The sequence below is a fragment of the Protopterus annectens genome, chromosome 13.part0, assembly GCF_019279795.1.
Source record: "Protopterus annectens isolate FY-2018-M chromosome 13.part0, PAN1.0, whole genome shotgun sequence".
Lineage (NCBI taxonomy): Eukaryota > Metazoa > Chordata > Ceratodontiformes > Protopteridae > Protopterus > Protopterus annectens.
The window spans coordinates 708083517-708107785 of NC_056747.1; the positions used below are offsets into that span (position 1 = coordinate 708083517).

At 43.7% G+C, this 24269-nt stretch overlaps 1 protein-coding gene across 1 annotated transcript in view; it reads left to right on the top strand.

Annotated features, from left to right (window-relative positions):
• The window catches only part of PIGS (phosphatidylinositol glycan anchor biosynthesis class S), a gene marked incomplete in the record, with an annotated part of 953935 nt that overhangs the window by 923998 nt on the left and 5668 nt on the right, over window positions 1–24269 (top strand). The window contains 2 exon segments of the mRNA XM_044054396.1: window positions 13944–14044; window positions 14962–15172. Of these exon segments, the coding sequence (XP_043910331.1) occupies window positions 13944–14044; window positions 14962–15172 (312 nt within the window).

Genomic DNA, 24269 nt, shown 5'->3' on the forward strand with positions numbered 1-24269 from the left:
ATTAGGCCTCCCAGGAAGCCTGTTCCTCTTTCTTGGGACCTTAATTTTGTTTTAGAAAAATTAACTCCAGCTCCATTTGAGCCTGCTGGTTCAGCTTCCTTACAGCTGTGTTCTTGGAAGACTGTTTTTTGGCCCTTACTTCTGCCAGACGGGTGTCTGAGCTTGCAAGCCTTATGGCTGTTCTCCTTTTTTTTTTAGTTTTCCATAAGAAAAGGGTGTCCTTCATACTATCCTTTTATGCCCAAGGTGGTTAATGAACTGTCTCGTAATCAGTCTATTTGCCCACTTTTCCCTTCTCCACAGTCTGCTAGTGAGAAGGTTTTGCACACCTTGGATTTCCATAGGGTACCTCTGATATTATTTGGATAAAAACTAAAGCTTTTCATAAATCTGATCAACTTTTTGTTTCTTTTCATCCTAAGTCTTTAGATTTGACTGTTTCTAAGCAAACCATTTCTTCTTGGATATGTAAAGCCATTTCTTTTTGCTATTCTTTTCATGGGAAGAGCCTTCTTTCTGTTAAGGTTTGTTCCACTAGAGCCATGGCTTACTTTGGTGCTTTTTTCAAGAGTTTGGAAACTAATTCTATTCTTGAGGCAGCAGACTGGACTTTTAAGCACTATAAGTTGGATGTGATTTCTAGGGCTCCCCCGGTCTTTTTTCCTTCTGGATGTGCTTATTACCTACTTTTATCCTTTGACTATTATGCCTACTTGGGCATTTTCAGTTCTGAGGATGGTATGTCAACTTTATGCCTGTGCCATGTGTGTGGAGGATGTGTGACGTATGGTGTATCCTTTACAACCAAAAAGCTTTGGTGCACTGGCCAGACATCAGGCTGCCCTTGGCACTGGATCCCTAAAGAAGACTGCAACAGTGAAGAGATGGACATCTACTGTTATAGTAAGATTTTACACCACTATACTTTTTGGGAATGCAATGAGTTGGCAGACTAAGAATTCCCTGCAGAGTACTCTGTTAGGAATATTGGTGAGCAAATGTGTATAACAATGGAATGATTGTTTTGAGCTGGGACAAAGGATCTGAATTGTCTAAATATAGTAAAGTTTTAAGTTTAATTCTGATGGCTGACAAAGCTTTTACTAGGAAATTGAAGTCAGTCTTAACCATCTGTATTTGAAGTATTGAACATTGTAACAGAGAAAAGAAATGGAACTGGGATCTTTAGAAAAAGAAAGGAGAAAATGACAGAAATAAATGGAAACTCTGGGAACAGTACATGCAGAATAATATTTTGGAGGAGGAGTGAGGTTAAAGGGAAGGCTGGATCTGAGCAATTTATGTTGAATTGATGATAGTCATGCAAAAGAACATATGTGATGTATAACGTATGCAACTGGGAACAATATTATGGTTTGTTTTCTTTTATATAAATGTATATTTGTCTTTGTCTTGAGTGATAATTTAATAAAGGTGTTAAATATACTTTATGGAATAAAATTGAGCAGCATCAACAAATGTAGAGTGGTATGGGAAAGAGATCTTAGGTATATCAGTAATTCTGCAAGAGTGAAGGAAAAAAATATTCCTAAGCACCATCGCACCAAATGATGTCTGTCCCCTTGAGACCTGACCCACTTTGTAATGAGTGATAAAGGTATGAGGAGAAGGCCAGGTGGCTGCTGCACAGATATTGTCCAAGGATGCTCTGGCATGAAAACTGCAGAAGTTGCCATTTCTCTGATTGAATGGGCTTTAACTGGGCATGGAAGTTGGAGCCCTTTTGAGTGACAGATGAAAGCAATACAGTCTCTAAGCCATCTTGCCAAGGTAACCTTCAAAACTGGGCTACCTGAAGAGAGAGAAGAAAATGCAACAAATAATTAGTCAAATTTTCTGAAATCCTTTGTTCTGTGAAAATAAAAACGTCTGTGAATGTCATGTGAATGAAGAGAATACCCCCCTTACTGGAATAATTAGGGAAGAAGACTGGCAGTTGAATTGTCTGATTTATATTAGATTCTGAAACTACTTTTGTAAAAAGGATGGATTGGTCCTAAGGGCAACTCTGTCTTTGTGAAATATCATGTAGGGAGGTTTGCATGATAAGGCCTGAAGTTAGGAAACTCTTCTGGCTGATGTAGTAGCCACAAAAAATAAAGTTTTCCAAGACAAATACTTCGTCACAGGTTGCTGATGGTTCAAAAGGAGAAATAGTAAGGGTATGAAGGACTAAAGTAAGATCTCAGGGAGATATGGGTTCTTTGAATGGAGGTCTTAACATCAGGAGTCCCATTAAAAATGGTTTACAAAGTTTGTGTGACATTAGAGATGGGCTGTCAAATCCCATGTGAAAGTTTGAGATTGATGCTAGATCAACTTTAATTGTTGATGTAGAGGAACCAAATTTATAGAGGCTAGCTAAGACCTTATGAACGGGGCTTGTACAGGGATCAAGCTTATTGTTAAGGGGCCAGTTCACAAACTTTTCCCATTTACTTTGATAAAGTTTCCTAGTTGAAGGTTTGTGATGAGCCAGAATGATTTGTCAGATAGGAGAAGAAAGGAAAGGATGCCTGGCAATCATGAGAATTGGATATGCTTGAGATGGAGGTTCAGATGAACCATGCCCTCTGGATGAGACAACAGATCTGGAGCTGGGTCCAGAATCCATGGTTTCTGCAGAAGTTGAGGCCAGCGGAAGGGAACCCAAACCTGTAAAAGCCAGAATGGAGCAATGAGGATTATTGTATTTTCCGTCCTCATGGCTGTCTTTAGAAACTGAGATATCAGGGGAGTTGGGGGGAAGGCATAAAAAAGACTGGGGGGGCCAATCGTGGAGATCATCATCTCTGGGTGACTCCTCCTGAGGGGGATTAGGGCCAAATAACTTCTGCATTTGCTCAGGGGAGAGACAAAAAGATCACAGCAAGGTTGAGCCCACCGCTACAGGATTAAGAGCCACTAGTGAGGCATGAGAATAGTCTTGCTCAGCTTGTCTGCTATCACATCGGGGCTCCCCGGGATGTGTGTTGATGTGAGAAAGTGGTTGGAAGAAATCTCCCATTGCCATACTGTTCTCGAAACAATAGGTAAGATTTGGTTCCCCCTTGTTTGTTTATATACCAGAATACCAACATGTTGTCCATTTGAATTGCCACTGTCCCTAGAGGAAGGGCATCCTGGAATGCTTCCATCGCTAACATCACTGCCCTCATCTCTAGAACATTGATGTGCAAGTTGGCCTCCAGTTGGAACCATGTGCCTTGGACTGTCCTTACCAGATAATGGACCCCCACCCTTTCTGAGAATCATCTGTGGTCACTATGTCTTGGGGTTGGAGAAGAATGAAAGGATGTCCCAAGAGAATTTGATTGGAGTGGAGCCATCACATAAGATGCTGTTTGCAGTGATTGGTAATTACCATCAGGTAAAATATAGGCTGGAGTATCTGAGACCACTGGGAAGCAAGTGACCATTGCAAGATTCGCATGTGATAGCTTGCTAAGGGGACAAGAGTGATTGATGCTGCCATGGAGCCTAATGCTTTTACGATCAGTCATGCTTGGAACTCTCTTGTTTCATAGAATTTGGCTAACATGGGATCTGATGTGTTGTAGTCTTTCTGGAGGAAGTGAAGCAACTCCTGTAACAGTGTCTAAATGGGCTTCGATGAATTCTAATAGCTGAGAAGGGTTGTAAGCTTGACTTTTTGAAATTTATTGTTATGCCTAGAGATGCACTGAGGTGAAGAGTGTAATCTCTTGCCCATTCTAACTGATGCCTGATGGTAGCTGTAAGGAGCCAGTCATCGAGGTATGGGAAAACTTGAAAACATTGCAGTCTGAGATGAGCTGCTGCCACTGCCATGCATTTGGTTAACACCCTGGGGGCTGTGTTGAGTCCAAAGGACAGTGCTGTGAATTGGAAATGACTGGCTCCCAGCCAGAAGCACATAAACCTCCTGATGCATTTGTCCATTTTTGTACGGTAATACACATCCTGGAGCTCTACAGAGCAAATCCAATCACCTTTTTCCAAGAATGGAAGTACGGACTGTACCGAGACCATCTGGAATTTGGTTTGTTGTACTGCCTTGTTGAACTGGCTGAGATCCAAGATGGGTCTCCAGTCCCTTTTTTTTTTAGGTACTAAAAAAAACCTTGAGTAAAACCCGGATCCTGTTTGGTGTGGTGGGAATTTTTGGATGACTCTTTTGTCTAGCAGTGTTTGAATTTCTAAGACTGCTGCTTCCCTGTGACTGGGTGGAACATCTAGGAGTTTTTTCTGGGTTATAGGGGGTAAAGATAGTGGAATTTTGTAACCTCTGGATATTATTCCCTGCACCCATTTGTCTGTAGTTAATATTTGCCAGGCAGATTGTGAGGTGAAAGTCTACCCCTGACTGCCTCCAGAAGAGGGCAATCAGGCCCCTGTTCAGGGGCACTGATAAGAAGTACCAGAGAGATTCTCTGGACCCCTGGTTTTGCAGTCCATTCCTGCCTCTGGGGCAGCGTCTGCCATTACTTCCCCCTCTGCCCCAGGGAAAGTATTTGTTGCGTGAATCCTGGAAAGGCCCTTTGGATTTTTTAAACCATAGCCTCCCACTTCTCTGGTTCCTAGAGTAAGGTCTCTGAGGAGTGCAGAAATGTACACCTACAGCAGAAAGGATCTTCCCATCTTTTTCACATCTGGCTAAAGTGTCTTTTACCTTGGGGCTAAGAAGGGTAGATCCATCAAAAGGAGCAGTAACGAATGATGCTTTAAATGACTCCGCAAAGTCGCACAAGAGCATCCAGGATTGCCTTCTAATGGCTATGCCTGAACGAGCTGCTCTAGTCATCCCTTCAGCTGCATGAGCAATTAGCCGCATGAATGAGTAAGAAATCGTATCAAGGGTTGCCAGCTGAGAGGAAACTTCATCCTGAACCCCTTCAGCCACTGCTCCTGAGAGGTTATTCGAGAACTCCTTGATTAAACTCCTCTCCAATCTTGTAAAGTGCACCATATAATTCAAGGACCTGAGAATGAAGGTCACTGAAGCATAAACGTGCTTCCCAATCTGTCCAAAGTCCTAGACTCCTTGTTAGAAGGATGGATAGTCGGATATTCCTCAGCAAGTTCCTTCTTTGTGGCTGCCATTATCACCATGGTGTCATTGGGTATACCTTTGGACCAGTGTGGCTCATTCTTGGGGGCTAATAGGATGCGATCAGGCCTCTTGGAGATTGGCTCGATGGAGTCTGGCATCTTCCACTAATGTTGAGCGATCAATTTAATAAGATTGTCAGTGGGTAGAGAGATCCAAGAAGTAGAGGGGCTGGGCACGAAAAGCCTTTAACTCCTCTGAGAAAGGTTGGATGGAAGACCAGCCACCCTTCTGTTTCAGGATTTCAAGGATGTCCCTGAAGGAAACATCATCAGGAGGTGACCTGAGTGAACTTTCCCCTTCATCAAAATCCGTATCTTCGGTGAAAGACGCCGGGGAGTTTAAGTGCTTCTTCTTGCACATGTTCAGCATGTGACACTGCTGCAGTCATTACACTTGGGTTATCCTGCCGTCAGGCGGTTCCCCAGCCGGCCTGACTTCCAAAGTCTTGGTCCGGTGTTGGTTGCTGTCGCCTCCTCCCTGACGTCAGTGCGACAGGGATAAGATGCAGCCGACGCCATTTCCTTCATTCTTTCTTGCCGCGCGGTGCCCGAAGCAAAAGCAGTTCACAAGTGCCTTTCGGCCTACTCCTGAGATTTTCATTCTGAATCCAGAACCAAAGTCTTCTACAAAGCTAAGTACCCCGTTGGGGAAACTTTTTCTTGCCTTAGACCGATGTCAGTAAAAGTTAATAAGTGTATTTCTTGTGGGAAGCAAATACCTCATAAGGATTTCCATTCTTATTGTATCCCATGCCTAGGCCCAGACCACGACGTTACTGGTTGTCATTTTTGTGCTAGGTTTAATAAGCGCACTATTAAACGTCGGTTTGATTTTGCCCGATATTACTTTGGCAGAAAATTTAATTATACCATAGGCATCCAAGGCCCAAAACTGACGACGAAGCCTCTTCTAGGCCAGTAACCGGTTCTCCGGTTTTCAGTGAGGCGCCTTCGCAGCCCCTGACGACCGCTTCTGCAGAACCACAGGCCGCCCCCGACCCCCACGTGGAGATGGCTGAGCCTTCGGATGCACTAGTTTTTCAGCAGACCGAAACCGATCCTGCAGAGGGATCCGGAGTACCTGAGCTTACCCGCAGCTTCAGAGGGTGTCTTCAGACCTACTCAGCTAAGCATTAAACCCTCTTCTAAGTCAAAGCCTCCTTTAAAAACTAAGATACAAGTACAGCATTCTCCAGGACAGGCCTCCATGCCTAAGAAACAAATGCTCAAAATGGCCGAAGACCTAATCACTCTGATCAGGGGTTCCCATCCCCTCCTGATAAAAGGCCTAGACCGGATGCAGATTATGATTCATCCGACCAGGGGTCCATTTCCTCAGATTCATCCTCAGACCTGGGATATCCTTTACCCCCTTATGAAGATTCTGATGCTGATGAATCTATTCCATCAGCCTCTCCGCCTGAGGGACTACTCCTTTGGGGAAACCTTACATACCATGAGGGAGCATTTCCATTGGGAAGGCCAGGATTATTCAGAATCCACGAAAAGGCTCAGAGACTTCCTTTTATTACGTCAACACAGACCCCTGGCTATTCCGCCAGTGCTAGATGTTGTGGATGATGTGTACACTGAATCCAGATTAAATCCTGATTCCTTATCTCCAGCTCCACTTAAACCGGACAGATATTACAGAGTGCCTGACTCACAAAAATTTCTGTATAAAAGCCCTGTTGCTGATCCTGAAACTATTTCTCAAGGGACCCAAAGGGGTTAAGGCCTCATCAGCAAAGAACCCGGTTACCTCTGACAGAGATTCCAGAGCACTACACAGATGGGGAAAGAAAGTATATACGTCTGCAACCTTAGCAATGAGAGCCTTAAATTGCCAGTTTCACATGCTAAAATATCAGCAATTTCTGATGTCTCAGTTGAAACAAAAAATGCTTCCAGATACAGATCCTCCTAATTTGAAAGAAATGCAGGATTTATTGCATGCCGCTGAACAAGTGGGAAAGCATACTTTGCAATGTGGTTTTGATTCTTTAGAGGCCTCATGCAGAGCAGCAGTTACAGGCTCTGTCATTAGAAGACATGCATGGTTAAAAGAACATACGTTACCAGATCGTGTTAAAGCTAAATTACTGGATGCACCTTTACAGCAGGATGTTTTATTTGGAGTTGAGGCAGAAGAGGTATTAAAGAAAATGGAGGATAAGGCAAAATCTATGCAAACAGTGAAGGATTTCTTACAGGTTCAGCCTCCTCGATTTAGTAGAAACTGGCCAACAAAGAATTGGTCCTTTCCAGTTAATGACAGACCTCAAAGGGGCAGATACAGACGGCCAAGAGGTAGAGGTCAACCACAAGGTCCTTACAGACCTCGACAATGGGGTGCATCAGGCCAGAAAGAAGGGGAAGACAGGCACCAACCATATAAAAAACAGCCCCAATGACTTCCCACTCCAGCTGCCAAACAACTCACTCTTGGCAGCCCCTTTGGGAGGAAAACTGGCACTTTTTTATCACAATTGGCATATGATTACCCAAGATAAATGGGTTCTCAATATCATTTCAAAAGGTTACAGGTTCCACTTCCACACTCTGCCAAGATTAAAAGGAATGCCAAATCTGCCACTAAATCAATGGGCAGAGGCACAAAAACAAATTATGGCACTCATGAACATGGGAGCTATCCAAAAGGTACCACCTCAGGAACAAGGGCAAGGATTTTACTCGAGACACTTTCTGGTTCCCAGAAAAGACAAAGCCTGGAGGCCCATTCTGGATCTTTCTACTCTAAACACTTACCTGGATGTTCCGAAATTCAAAATGTTGACATTACAGCAGCTTCTTCCCATGCTGGGCAAGCAAGCTTGGCTCGTGACTTTGGACCTCAAGGAGGCATACCTGCATGCCCCTATCAGACAAAACTGCAGAAGATACCTCAGGTTCTTAGCTGGTCCAATGCACTATCAATTCTCTGCATTGCCCTTTGGATTATCTACTGCGCGCCCAGGGTCTTCACAAAGTGCCTGGCACCAGTAATTGCATTTTGCAGACAGAAAGGAATTCAAATTTACCCATACCTGGACGACTGCCTGATTCAAGCAGAGAGCAAGGACATTCTTCTACAGCATCTGGCATTTGTAGAAAAGTTAAGTTGCCTGGGGTACATAGTAAATGAAAAGAAATCAAAACTAGTGCCCTCACATGAGATATTCCTGGGTGCCAGCTTGAACACAATGGCCCAGATGGCTTTTCTCATGCCAGACAAGCAAGGACAACTGACACAATACTTTCAATTAATGGCAACAAAGACCCAACTCCCTGCAAGAAAGATTCTGCAAGCCTTGGGCTTCATGGCATCTTGCATACTACTAATTCCATATGCCAGACTGCATATGAGGAAACTACAATGGTACCTAAAGAATGTATGATCTCAACACGGTCAAAGTTTGGAAACAGTTATATCACTAATACCTTGCCTTCAACAGGAGTTTCGATGGTGGGCTCAAGTTTGTCACCTCAACAAGGGACAGCCTTACATTCAACCCACAGCTAGGCAAACACTGACAACAGATGCATCGGATTACGCCTGGGTAGCACACATGGCAGGAAAATGTATTCAGGGCAAGTGGCCCGCAGAACAAAGGCATCTGCACAGCAATCAAAAAGAGATGCTAGCTGTACAAAATGCCCTTATAGCTTTCAAGGACCTGTTGCATCCAGGACAACTACTACTAAAGACAGACAACACCACAGTTATGTGGTACATAAACAAGCAAGGGGGCACTGACTCCTACCCCCTCTGCAGACAAGCAGACGACTTAAGCAGAAATATCATGGATCCCCATGAATGGGAATTGAATTCTCAAATATTCAGAATGATAACAAAGAAATGGTGGAGCCCGGACATAGATCTGTTTGCCTCCCCAATGAATTGCCAGCTAAAGCACAAGGAGTTACCATCCGCAAGCATGGAAAGTGGATGCCCTCTCATTCAGCTGGACAAACCTACAAGTATATGCTTTCCCACCACTGCCTCTTCTCCCAAAGGTACTCATAAAGGCCAGGCAAGAAGAGCCAAAAATTATCCTGATTGCACCAGACTGGCCACGCCAGCACTGGTACCCAATCTTAAAAAACTTTGCACAAGGACCACCCTGGATTTTGCCTCAAATACCACATCTGCTGTCTCAGCACAACAATCAGTTACTCCACAGCCAGCTAAAGACACTAAACCTAGCTGCATGGAAGATTCCCTAGCCACGCAAGCAATGCCTCTCTCCAAAGCAGTTATGGATGTCATTCTGGAGGCCAGAAGGCCTAGTACCAGGAAAGCCTACTCGGATAAATGGAATAGATTCTGTGCCTGGAACAAGGCTCACAGCCTTGATCCTCTTGTGCCAAACATTCCTCAGATACTACAATATTTGACTGAGATGCTGGACAAAGGCCTCTCCTTTTCATCCATCAAGATCCATGCCTCTGCCATCTCTGCACATTACAACACAGATCCACCAATTTTCTCTAATCCTTTGCTAAAACAGTACCTCAGAGGGGCTAAAACATAAGACCGCCCCGTAGAGCACCTACTCCTACTTGGGACCTCAACTTTGTTTTGGAAATATTGACGTTACCTCCTTTTGAACCAGCTAGCACGGCAGAATTAAAATACATTTCTTGGAAAACTGCTCTGCTCCTGGCAATAACGTCTGCAAGAAGAGTTTCAGAATTACAGGCACTAATGGCAGTGGAACCTTTCCTCATTTACCACCAGGACAGGGTGTCCTTAAGAACTAACCCTACGTATATGCCTGACGTGGTTTCAAGTGTGTCTCTAAACCAAACCATTTGCTTGCCTACTTTTTATCCAAAACCACAGAATAAAGGGGAAAGACTACTGCATTCATTGGACATTCACAGGCAGTTACTCTTCTACTTGGACAAAACCAAAGCTTTCAGAAAATCTGAGCAATTATTGGTAGCATATGCTGCAGCAGCAGCACAGGGAAAAGCTATTTCAAAACAGACTATTTCCAAATGGATAGGATATTCCATACGTTTCTGCTATACGCACCATGGAAAATCTGTGCCTAACAGCATTAGATCTCACTCCACCAGGGCAACAGACACTTCAACTGCCTACATCAGAGGAGTACCTACCAAGGATATTTTGGAAGCAGCAACATGGATTTCTGTGCATACCTTCACCAAGCATTACCATCTGCCTCTATACTCTAAATCCAGAGCTGGCTTTGCCTCTGCAGTGCTGCAGGGCCTTATAGCCACACCTAATGCCTTATAGAAGCAACCACCCTACCTCAGCTTTGGGATTCTACCCAAGTGTAATGACTGCAGCCGTGTCACACGATGAACATAGTACAGTTTTGTACCTACCATAAATGTAGATGTTCGAGTGTATACACTGCTGCAGTCCAGGTTACCCTCCTTCCTTCCCCTCTTACTGGCTAGTACGTACCTAGTTCCTCTACCTTTTACTACCTATGGGGAGTATTTGCTGGTAGCTGAAAGTATGTTGTTTGCTTTTCTTATGTATGTTTTATTAGCAATTTGAATTGCCTACCTATTGGGGGCACCTGACATCTGGGGCAAGAAAAACTGAAGAAAATGGCGTTGGCTGCATCTTGTATACCCTTGTCGCACTGACGTCAGGGAGGAGGTGACAGTAACCGATGCCGGACCAAGACTTTGGAACTCAGGCCGGCTGGGGAACCGCCTGATGGCAGGATAACCCAAGTGTAATGACTGCAGCAGTGTCTACACTCGAACATCTACATTTATGGTAGGTACAAAACTGTACTTTCTTCTTCGCAGGTACTTCCTCAGGGGGATGGTCCGAGGAAGCGTCCGAAGAAGAAACCACCAAAGTGGGAATATCCTGCGACTTTTGTGCCCTCTGTCTTGGGGAAGAGACAGATGACAGATGGTAGCTTAGGTCGAGGAGATGTAGAAACTTGTCCTGACATGGATGGCAAAGACTCCAAGTTGGCTATGGACAAAGCCTTCTCCATGATCCGGAAGCCCCAAAAGGGATGGGAGCCTGTTACTGAAATAAGACTCCTTCGGAACCGGGGTCACACTAAGGAGGTGACCCCTGAATCAGAAGCCTGGGTCGATCCTACAAAGGCTGAAGCACCGAGGGACATGGATGACTCCGAAGATAAGGGAAACAGTCCATGCACCTCTGATCTGACCAGAGAGTCTCAATCCCAGGAAATCTCCAGTACTGAAGGAGCAGAGGAACTCAAGGTAACTCTGTGCCCGAGACGAAGTTGCTACCGGAACCGAAGCAGTCAGTATCGAGTGTGTCGAAACCCAGGGCTCCAAAGTCTCAACTGGAGTTGGAGGAGGAATTGGTGGTGTCGTAGCAAAAGAGGTTCCATGGCTGGATTGGCTAAGAACCGAGGACAGTCATTTTCCTGCTAGGAGCTGATCCACCAGCCTCATGATGTTGGCCTCAGAGAGACTCTTAGTGGATCGAACCGATGCTGTAGATGGAGACCTATGTGGTCGGTCTTTAAAGGAATCAATGGAAGGAGAGTACCTAGATCTAGGTACTGAGATCAGTTCAGGTTTCTCTGGTACCAATGGAGTCGAGGAACCCAATGTTGGCTGCGAAGATTCAAGAGTTTGGTGTCAAGTCCTGATTTCGGTGCCAAGGAAGTTTTGTTGCCTTCTTAGTCGGTATTGAAGCACTGGGAACCAAAGGAGGACCTTTCTGGAAGAGGCTGAAGACGACGAACTGGCTTCAGTTTTTGACTCAGAAATGGCCTCTTCAAAATCAGTTTTTAGAAGTCCTTTCAGTATTAACTTGTTCTTGCGTTTAGTGAAAGTTCTCGTGGAGAACCGATGACAAATTGAGCAACTCTCTTGCAAGTGAAATTTGCCTAGACAGTACACACACAAAATATGTGCATCTGAATTTGGCATTTTGCCTTGACATTTTTGACATTTCTTGAAACCTGAGGTGCCCTAAGGTTTAACTGGTGATTAGACTTTTTCTGCCATATCCACAATAACAGTCATACAGTGAAAGAAGAAATTTTTTTTGCGTTTTTTTTGATAGAAAAATAAAAGAATGGAAGGAGATACCAACTATGGTATTAGAGAAATGCCTTGAAAGGTAAAAAGGGGATAAAGGAAGTACCAGCATTGATACTTTGACAGGAAACTACCAATGGTAGAGGAGGAATAAGAATTAAGAACACACACAGACTAGGGTAAAAAAAAGTGGAAAGGAGTGTATAGAAATAAATATGTTAATCAGAAAAAGCTTGAAGTAAAATTTATAAAATAACTCACAATAATGCAGCCATAGCTTGAGAGCAGTAGAAGCGCGTCTGACACACACAATGGCAAATGAGATCTGAGGTAATTTCGGGAGGAGCATTATGGGTAAAAGCTTAGCTCAAGAGTTTGAAGGGCGCTAGCTGAAGTAAATGGCCGAGTGGGTTCTGAACATCAGATGCAATGTTAGTCTCTTAGCATACTACCAGATTCTGAAAGTATTTTTTGGGGCTGGCAATGTGTATTTTTTCACTCCAGACAGACTTTCCAGAATGTTTCCTACAGTAAACCTAAGGTGTTATAAGTGTAGTACTGGCATGCTAATTGATTTCTGTACTATGTTTTGGGAATACCCTGTGTTACAGCCACTAAAACAAGACTCTGAACTATGTTTTGGGAATATCCTGTGTTACAGCAACTAAAACAAGACTTGCAGGAAATACTTGAATTAATCTGGCCAGGTAAGATTCATGTTACTCTATTTTTGATCAATGTAAACACAATCAACTAAAAGAATCTTGCCAGATCTTATAATGTTGACTACTAAAAAAGCACCTATTAGACAATTAAAAGAAGCAGTCTGTCCTGCAGGTGAGTATGTAAAACAATGTGTGAAGCAGAAGACATTGAACTGACTGTGCATAAGTTTGAGTCTTGGAAAAAAGGTTGTAACAAAATAGGAGATTTGTATTGAGTATGACTTTGCAGTATAATGTTGATGGTCTATCCCTTATGCTGTCAAGCTTCTAGATGTTTGGCAATTAAAAATAAGTTTATGGAAATGCGTTTGGGTTTGTGAACTACTTTCTTTTTGGCATTGTAACTTAGCATAAACACTTGATAATGGAAGTTTGGATGACTGTGACATGCTAAAAAGTATTGTTTAAATACAGCCTGTATTTGTTATTCATATGACTGTATGGAGTATTTTGTTTATAGCTGTAAGTGTTGGCTCCCTATGAGTAATGTGGTTGTTGCTTAAATAGCTTAGCTCTGGCATTATATCATCTGCTTGTCTTACCAGCAGTATCGCCAGTCCCCCAGAGCCAGGCTTGGATCATTGAGGCATAGGACATTCTAACACCTGATTATTTTTTTCTCAGTAGCTTTGATTTGTGGTAATTGCCTGTCGTCCTTCCCTTGTCATGTCTGTTTTGACACGGTACATTTGATTTTTTTAGAGTTATGTCCCTAATACAATACCTAGATATTGGCTAGTAAAGAGCATTTATTCATTTTCCCCTGTAGGTTATTTAAAAGATAGAACACTGAGTGGATGACTGTATTAAAGTACACCAGTAAGTAGTGATGAGAGTTTGCTGCCCTAGCAAAAACTAATTTTCCCTTGCAAGGTTACTTAAATGATCCTCATCTGGGAAACTGCAACTTTTATAACGACGGAAGTGGTTACTTATAGAAGAGATGTGCACTTAAATGTTTTATTTCATTTCTTCAAAAAAGTTTTAGGAGACTTGCTTCATCTACAGTTCACAAGTTTTCTGAATATTCTTTAGTCCAGCAGTGATTTAGACTTTTTCTTTTTATGTTTTGGGAACCAGGTGTACAATGTGGACCACAGGGATTCCAATGAGACTGTATTTCCAGTTCATGTCAGTATTGACATGGTACGCGTTATGGAGGTTTTTCTTACTCAGCTACGGTAAGTACTGATCTGTACTGTTATCTGACCTAGCTACCCAAAGCATGTTCTTATGGAAAACAGTATGACATGATTGTCAAACTTAAGGACTGTGCACCACAGCATAAACAGATAAAATATTTCTGATTAGTTTACCATACTGCATACTTCCTCAAACCATTTAATGGCCTTTCTCATTAGAATGATTGTACAGAAAGGTGAGGTGTGTTAATAACATAGTGTATTGAAGTCGTTGCCCTGATTATCTGTTTTTGAACTGTGTTGTGCAGTGTTTTTCATTCTTTATATACAGAATGGAATCAAAAAGTCAGCGGCAGGAGATACCAATGTTTCTTATTTTTCCTTTTAATTTTCCCGTTTTGATTTGATTTGTCTCCCATTTGTAGGTACTGGAGTCTTTATCCTAAAAAAAACAGTACTCTGATTTTGAATTACTTTGTGATGCAGTGTTTGTGTGAGCAGTTTTATTCTTGATAGCAGATTATTAAGGACAGTTGTATTTTAAGTGTTTCTGTCATGCATCCCCTTTATCTCATGTGCTGAGGTGCACGTAAATACTTGGACATGTCCAGATCAGATGTGATGTGTTAAGTGTAATTTAGGAGACATTCCTCATATTTTGCCATGGACAACATGGAAGAAATCCTGCACTGCGATTAGTAAATTATTAGTGTGCCATATAAGCTGCTACACATATGCTGTTATACACAGGAATCAGTACTTTTTTGCTGGTTCTTTGGCAGAAGGATTTAAGGAGGCATTGAAGGGTCTCGTCAGAATAAAGATCTTCATGCAACACTTAGAGTTTTGAGGAAGAGAGGGGTAACATTGAGAAAGTGGCTGTGGTGTCTACTATGGTTTTTTTCCTGAATATTCTGACTTTAAATATGACTACTCTTTTTTTTTTTCTTTTTCAGGTTGATGTTAGGGATTCAGAAAGTGCAGATGCCAAGTGACTTCTTTTTTCAGGACCCAGGGAATGAGGGTGTGACAGATTGGGAACTGGACCGATTGTTGTGGTCTCGAACTGTTGAAAATATTGCTATGGCCACTACTACCCTAACATCATTGGCCCAGCTTCTGGATGAAATTGGAAACATTGTAATTAATGATCAGATTGGGTCTGAGGTGGGTCTTGATTACACTTGAGTGTGATGTATATAAAATGTGCATGTGTGTATTTATTTATTTATTTACTTTAAATATACTCTTGTTGGCTACTTTACATCATTTAATCACAGAAGAGCATTGGGTTATGACAGTGTTCCATCCTCACTTTATTGTGATAAAGCTGGTGGAGTAAGGGCATCTGACTGAGTGTGTACTGCTGTCCTGTCTGGGGGTTATCCTAAAACCAGAAGTATTTAGATTCTTCTAATTCATACTACAGTGATCTGATGTCTTTTCTGACTGTTCCTCTGTGAATGGGTTTTGGATCCAACCTCAGATCTGACTTCTGCAACTTGCCTGTAATGCCCTCCTGTCCTCAGTATTACCTCAGGTGTCACTTGCCACTCTTTCAGGATGGGCATGATTTGTTGCTCAGGCTCACCTCTGTTAAGTGTGTCTCAATATTTAGCTTGTTTTCTATTTTACACATTTTTTTCCTGTGTTAACTTACATTTTTTATAGATGTTCACCCTTCTTACCAAAAAAAAAAAAAAAAAAAAAAAAAATCCTTACCATGAATCTTTGTTACGCACCCTTGGTACCTGTTATATTTTTTCTATTACTAGTGGTTTTGCTAGTATTTTCTTCTTACCATTGTTGGTATCATTATTATTATTTATTAGGGTACTTTCTCCACTGCCATTATTGGTAGCGCTGTTTTCTGTCTCTTCTCTATTTCTTGTGGCTTTGTGTGCTTGCTTTTGTCTGTTTAGTTATGTCTAACAAACTGACTTACAGCCACAAAATGCCTAATTTAGGTACAAACCTTAAGTGTGTATATTGTTTAGTGATCCCCCACCTTCAAGAAGACTTCTTAATCTGCATGGCATTTGGGCACCGAGCCATCAATGGGAATTGTAATAAGTTGATTCTCAAGGGTCTTCTCTCACTTGGTGAATCCGCTAAATCATTGTCTGCTTCTAGAGCATCCTCATCCAGGACGATGACCTCAGATAAGCAAAAGGAGACGAGTGATAATCCTAAAGAGAAAAGCAGAGAGAGACAAGGAAGCAATTCCCTGACCACTTTCCTTCATCGGCATTGTCTTCAGCTTTTTCTGCTAAAGTTTTAAGGCCCTGAGATCTGACATCCTCTTCAGATCCATTTCCTCTGTAATCCAGAACTTCTCCCTTGCTGGAGACGAAGTTTTCTCAGAAGCAAGTCTCCCTTAGCTTGTGCTCCCTTTTTCTTCAGGAAAGACCCAGACAGAAATCCTCCAGACATCCATCCATGTTTTCCTCCTTAAGATTTACCCAAAGTGTCACAGAAGCTAATGTGGATAGAATGATGAGGAAGTTCTTCAGGACCTAAATCAGTCTCAGCTTGCATTGCACCTAAGAGCTTTGGACCTTCTCCTTGCCTTTGGCTTATCCTACCCCAGTCTGACCTCCAGCTTCAGGAAGTTTGGATTTGAGATTTCCTGGGCTGTCCAGTTTGGATCTGAACTTGGTCTTCTTCCACTCTGGAATCTTCTCTGATCCAATAGGTTCCAGTTTCTTCATAGCTGGACAGATCTCGGAGACGTAACTTTGGTGCTGACTCTATGGGCAAAGACTTGACTCCTAAGTTGTCAGAGCCATCCCTTCCTCTCCGGGGCTTTAGCAGTGGGTAGCTCAGCTCCATCCCATCTCGGAGTGGGGTTGAGTTTGTCCAATTGCTTATCCCAGTATGGTAGCTTTGACTCTTATGGAGATGTCCCTGGGTTTCCAATCAGCTTCTGCTTTCAAGGCAGTAGAGAGAGTTTTCTCCAGTGCTGAAGACTGGACATCTCTTTCACTGTCTGCTTCACCTGCTCTGCAACTGGGTGCTATGGGTCCTGATCTTGCTAAATCTGTTCCATTGGGACAGCCAGTTCATACGAGCCCTGTGACAGTCCTCATTCAGGACACCCCCCCCTCCACAGAAGTGTAAGTGGAGGCACACTGAATCCCCATAGGAGTTGACAAGATTCAGATTTTAATGGAGAGGAGTCTCCCAGATCACCACTTGAGGATGTTTCTTTCAGGGAGATCCTCAAACTTCTGAGACAGAGGGGAGGTCTTCCAAAGCTGCTTTGCAAGAGGAATACATTTTTCTCAAAGCTTTTGGAGCCAGGTGAGCTACTTCCTAGGTGGTTCCCCTGTTTGAGATGGTGGATCTTATCTCTCACCTGGTATGGAGGGAACCAGATATTGCAGAAGTCATTGCTTTAAAAACAGGTAAGTACCCTGTAGCCCTCAAAGATCATGCTTACTGGAGCAAGGGCCTTGCAGGAGATGCCATGGTAGTAGTGGCAGCCACAAAGAAAGCTTGCCGAAGAGAGTTCATCTGTCCATTTCCATAACAGGGAGTCCAGGACCTTGGACATATTTTGAAAGTGAGTTTATGCTAATGTGACCTTTACTCTAAGGTTGCTTAACTGTTTGGCACACACGACTAGATTTCAGAGGGACTTGACAAAGGAATTCTCCAAGTCTCTTTGGGTCCATGTCTGTAAAGGAAAAAAAAGACATTGGATTTGCAATTAGCTACCTTTCAGTCCCTCTCAAATGCCTCCATGCAACTGATTTCTAATGTAATGGAAGGTATTTCAAGAGTTATAGGTACAGGCATTACAGTTAGGAGACCTGCCTGGATGCATGTGTGTCATTTTGTGAGCCTTTTAAAATGTATTTTATCAAGTTTCCATTTGATTGCTCAATTCTGTTCTGCCATAAGTTAAAGTATACACTTTCCAGAAGTGAGCAAGATGGGAAACTTTGTTTCTGGCATAAGTTTTTCTATCCCCCAGAGGACCTACTTTGGAAATCAGAAATGGGGTAAAAAGCTATATTTCCAAAAATCCAAAGGGTTTTCTCAGGATATTTCTGGAGAGAGATCTCCCCAAGGCAGTGGGGTATGCTGTAATAGCATATATCACCATTATGGCAAAGGAGGCCCACAGAGCCAAGGCTTTCTGGAACCATCATCCAAGATGCCTTACCAGTACTCCTGAATGGTTGCCTGACTGCTGCACTCTGGATGCAGTCCAGGGGCACTTGCCTTTGCACCCATCATTCTGGATATCCATCACCAAAGATGTCTAGGTGTAGACACTTGTAACGAGAAGTTGTTACATCATCTCTATTTTTCTACCCCTATCAATAAAGAAACATCCCAGCATGCAGCCCTCTCAAAGAAAAGCTGCTAATAAAGTCAATCATTCAAGATGTCCCTCCAGACCAGCAAGGATTTGGAACTCTACTCTAGGTTCCTTTTGGTGCCAAAAAAGAATGGGGACCTCAGCCAGCTGAACCAATATGTCAGACATACCAATATCCAGATGGTCATAGTGCAGTCTGTCCTCCCACTTATGAAGAAGGATGGTCAGATGTGCTCAGTAGAGCTTCAGGATATGTACTACCACATCAAAATGGACAAGCTTTCAAGGAGATTCCTTCACTTCCGACTGGGAGCCCACCATTTAAAGTTCAGAGTCCTGCCTTTGGCCTCAAAGCAGCCTCTTGGATGTTCACCAAATGCATGACAGTGGTCACAGTTATCTTAGACTGCAGGGGTTCCATGTGATCACTTATCTAGACAACTGGCTCATCACTGCTTCTCCCAGGTTTTTTCTAGTCCAAGCCAGAAACTATCTGCTTTTGTAGTTCACTGCTTAAAATCCGCATTTGCACGGCTTTGAGCGGTCGTGCACATAGCGCAGCGCCGGTTAAACAAGGTTAAAACTTGGTTAAACTTTTTCTGGCTCCGCCAAGTCTGCTCTTCAATTTTTCCCTTAGAACTGTTCTACTTGCAATCTAAACAGCCTATACTCTATCTGAAAAGCTCAGCACTTGCTCCTAAAGCATTTTGTATACAGGTAAAGCACTCTTAAACGAAAAGTACTTCATTCACCTAAATTCTGTTGAGTACCCATTTCCCTATAGGTCCTTTCTGACTCAGTTACACAGCAATCTTTTTCACTATTTCTAGCATGTCGAAGGGTCAGTTGCTGGCGTCCTCTCCTGTTCAGCTGGTGAATCTGGGAATCTTGAGGCAATGTTACAATTGCCTCATGTACACAGACAACCCTCTCCTCCTCCCAACAAATACAAATATATGCGAGATGCAACTATATAGCCAAATTGGAGGCTGAGCTCTCTCAATTCAGTACTGGCAAGACCAGTCAGGAAGAGAAGGTAACCATGCACACCACAAACCCAGTCTTACATAGAACTATCACAACTGCAAACCAAACACATAAACACGCAAAAACATACTCGGAGGCGCTGATTAAAAATCTACCAAAACAACAGAGGCCTCCAAAGCAGACACCCAAGCAACCACCACCTCAAGACATAGCACATGCCATAGTTCACAAAGTCAGTGTGCTAAACAGTCACAGCCCTTAAGGCCAAACAACATGCCAGACACACTTGTAATAGGTGACTCCATAGTCAGGCACACTGACGTCCCACTCACCAGACTGAACAAGGAGAGGGTCACAGTAAGCTGCCTGTCGGGAGCTAGAATCCGCCACATAACACAAGCACTCAGGTCACTCCACAGCAAGTACAAATATGACTCAGTCATTGTACATGCCGGTGTGAACGACCTGAGACGTACCTCCCTGGACTACATGAAAAGAGACATAGAGGAGCTCTCTGATTATGTAGCCCAGGCCGGTATGACCCTGACCCTGAGCAGCATCTTACCCTCACCAAGAATGATGCCACAGTACAAAGACAAAATGATCAGTTTTAACAATTGGCTTAATTACTGGTGTCATTCTAAGGGGATCCAGTGTCTTTCTGCTTGGGATGACATGCTTGACAAGCCACGCTGCTTCGCAAGGGATGGCTTGCACCTGTCACCCCTGGGCTTCCGGATATTGGCCAAGTCTCTTGCCACCCCCATAGTGCCTTTTTTAGGCAAGGCTCAAATGACAAACCTACCTCCCTTGAAAACACAAGTGGAAAAAAACTAAGGGTAATGCTGCTCAATGCCAGAAGTCTAAACCTCAAGATGCACGCCCTCGAAGCCCTCCTCAGTATGGAGAACATCGATGTCTGTGCAGTGACTGAAACCTGGTTCAAGGCTCCTGAGAGCACCCCAGCACTATCAGGTTTTACCTCATATCATGCTTTCCGGCCCCAAAACTTGGACCGAACCACAAAAGGAGGGGGAGTATCCATTTTCATCAGATACCCACACCTCCAGGTTAGTGGCAATGCACAAAGCATCGGAGACTATCCAGGTGCAACTAACCATAGGCAAAACTGCCTTACAGTTTGTAGCATGCTACAGACCACCCTCTCAAACTCAGGAACCCCACACAGCCTTCCTGAAGACACTGGAGAGTATGAATGTCTCTCCAAATACCATCATTTTGGGAGACTTCAACTACCCAAACATAGACTGGGAACATTACTCAAGCCCCAACACCCTAGCCCAAAGGTTCCTAGAATTCATAAACTCAAATGCAATGGAACAACTAGTCACCATTCCCACAAGAGGAGACAATATACTAGACCTGATCATCACAAACATGGGGACAAAATGCTCCACACCGCAAGTACATCCCTCTTTCGTAAGATCAGACCATAAATTAATCTCACTGGAAATCCACATCCCGCCCCCACCCCCTGCACAAAAGACCACAGTGAAGAACTTCTCAAAAGCAAACTTCATACTTCTTAAGACTGAAGTGGTATCTTTCAAGGCCCCTGGGCCAGTGGAAACCACAACCCACACTGCTGAATCCTTTGCAAATGCCTTCTATGGGCACCTTCAAGAATGCATGGATCATGCAATCCCAAATAAAACCAAGACCCATTCCCCCAAAGGCAGGCGCCCGGTCTGGTGGACCCCAGCCATAAACAAACTTTACAACAGGCGGAGGAAGCTACTACATGACAGAGCAAAATCCCTAAAAGGGAAGGCATCTCTCATCAGTACTAGCAAAAAACTACGATCACTCATAAAATCATCCAAGGCCAACTTTGAGAGAAAAATCGCAAAAGACACAAAAGACAATCACAAGGCCTTCTTTAGCTATGTTAGAAACCTGGGTGGAAACTCCCAGATATGCTCGGAGTTAGTCCAAAATGACACAAAATACACTGAACCCACTGACATTGCCAGCATTCTGGCAGACAGGTTCAGTGCCAATTTCTCCTCCCCCTCCCCCCCAAAAGGAGAAATAACTATCCCACCAGAGTCTAGCCTCCCAAACATCTCAGATGCCCAGGTGAGAGCCGCCCTCTCTAAAGCTAAAAACACAGCATCAATGGGACCGGATGGTGTCCCGGGCTGTGTGCTGCATGAACTCCAAGAGGAACTAAACCCACACATAAGGCTGCTGTTTAATCTTAGCCTTACTACAGGATACGTACCCAAAGAGTGGCGTACGGCAACAGTGGTCCCACTTCACAAAGGTGGTGCTTCTACGGACCCTGGAAATTACCGCCCCATAAGCTTGACGAGCCTGGTCGGCAAAGCTATGGAGAGGATCATTATGGAACTCATAAACAAAGACATTGGGGACCTACAGACATTGGATCCTACCCAATTTGGCTTTGTCAAGGGCAGATCCTGCCTTTTGAACTTGGTCGACTTTTTTGAAACAATCACTAAGGCCATTGATGAGGGTAAGGCAGTTCACACAGCCTACCTTGACCTTGCAAAAGCCTTTGACACAATACCCCACTCGAGCATCATAGACAAACTCACCAGCTTAAATGTAAACCCATATGTCACAAGATGGGTTGCAAACTGGCTCAAGGACAGAACCCACAGGGTCAGAGTTGCTGGAGCTATGTCAGACTCTAAGCCAGTAACAAGCGGTGTCCCACAGGGCTCAGTCCTGGGACCCCTCTTGTTCGGCATTTATTTTTCCGAGGTACAGGCAAACATAGGAGGATTGTGGCTGACAAAGTTCGCAGATGACTGCAAACTGGGCGCGATAATTGATACTCCAGCGGACACAAACATCCTTCAGAGAGGCCTCATAGAAACGGATAATTGGTGCCAGAGCCATGGCCTTAAGCTGAACGCCAAAAATGTATAGTCATACCCTTTGGGAAAAACAAGGTACCGACAAATTACCACATAGGCGGTAATCCATTAAACGGAAGAGGTAATCAGGGACCTAGGGACCCAGGTTGACAGTAACCTCTCATTTGACACTCACATTGCCAAAGTGGTTAGGAAGACCTTCTATATTGCCCACCTTATCATGAAGGGTTTCACATCTAGATCAAGAGAGGTCATTGTGCCCCTGTACTCTTCTCTTATCAGGCCAATGATTGAGTACAATGCCCCATTTGGGATGTATCTCACCCGACACCTGCAGCAGTTGGAAAAGACCCCAAAAGTTCCTCACCAAGAGGATAAAGGGTCTTAAACATATGTCATATGCTGCCCGACTGAAAAAACTCCAGCTCTATTCAGTTGCATACCGCCTACTCAGAGGTGATCTGTGCCTGACGTACAAGGCCATGTCCAATCCTGAATTAATGGACATGCTCCACCTCAGAAAATCCAAATCCATCAGAGCCACGAGAACAAGTGACTTAAACCTCAACACAGAAATAAATAGAACGTGCTGGAGGGACAGATTCATAACCCAGAGGCTCCCTACACTCTGGAACAGAATCCCAGTCCATGTTAGGCAGAGCCCCTCACTGACTCTATTCAAGAGAAATGTCGACGAGTGGATGGGAGATCGTAGGTTTACCCCGGGGGTCATCTCTGTGTCACTACTAGACAGAGGCATAGTAAACTAAACCCTAAAAGGGCGTAGTATTCTCATCCCAAGGGGTGGTGTAAGCCACATACACTCTGGCTTGGCTTATAAATGCCCTAGGGCAGATAGCCTAGTATGAACCTATGAACCTATGCTCCAACTTTTCTCCTTCATAGACACTACAGTAAGTCATGACAAATCCAAGTTCATATCAAGTGCTGGAGTTCATAGGAGCTCACTTGGATACAACAGTACAGATGGCAAGACTGTCACAGAGCAGACTATCCACCTTCACAAATCATGCCTTACATCTCCTTTCACAACACATATTGCCGACCAAGTTAGTCTTGCAACTTCTGAGACTGATGGCAGCTTCCATTACTTTGGTTCCCATGGCAGTACATTACATTTGAGAGTTGTGCAGTGGACATCAGCCCATTTCCTTTCCAGTTTGTATGTCAAAAATTTGCAGAGAGTACATAAGGTGGTGGATTCAGTTACAGGCAGTAGCTCAAGGACATCCCTTTGCTTCTTCTCCTCCCAAGGCCACAGTGACCACATATGCTTTCTCACCAGTAGTGGTGGGGGGATTACATTGGGAAAGATGGTTTGCATGGTCGCTGACGAAGGCCAATCTACACATCAACATCTTAGAAATGAGGGCAGTTCTAGTGTTTGCAGACCTTTCAGGATGTTCTCCCTTTAGGGATGATCCCTATACAGGCAGACATGACAGTAGGCGGGAACAGCAACAAGCAAGGGGGGAAAGTGTTCATACCTATTGTGTCGAGAAGCAATGTTAGTTTGCAATGGAAGATGTCTTCCAACTCTTCTGATACTAATCTGCATACCAGTTGTCACTTGTCTAGTCAGGATGTAATAGACGAGTCTTTGTGGGTTCTGTTCAAGCAGCTTTATTATGTACAAACATATCACGATTGAAGCTTATTAACCTTAACTTGGGTAACCTCTATACAAACTAGCTATTATATTCATACATGCTCACTCTCTGGCTGCACTCTCAAAATGACACTGAGAATAGCATGTGCCTGCTATTTATATATGCACAGTCAGTCCTTGATATGCCTTAAAAATACAGTGCACACACACTGTTCTACACCAGGGAAGTCCAGTGTTTAGCAGACAGATTGAACAGAATTCTGCTACTGCCTCACAAGTGGTCTGTCCATCCAGCAGTAGCTTCACGAATCTTTCACCAGTGGTGCCAACCTTGCTGTGATCTTTTCCCTTCTCCCACCAACTCAAAATACAGCAGGTTTTTTGCCCTGATTCCTCCAGAGGAGGAGTCACTGAGAGATGCTATAGTTCAAGCCTGGCCCTCTGGCCTCC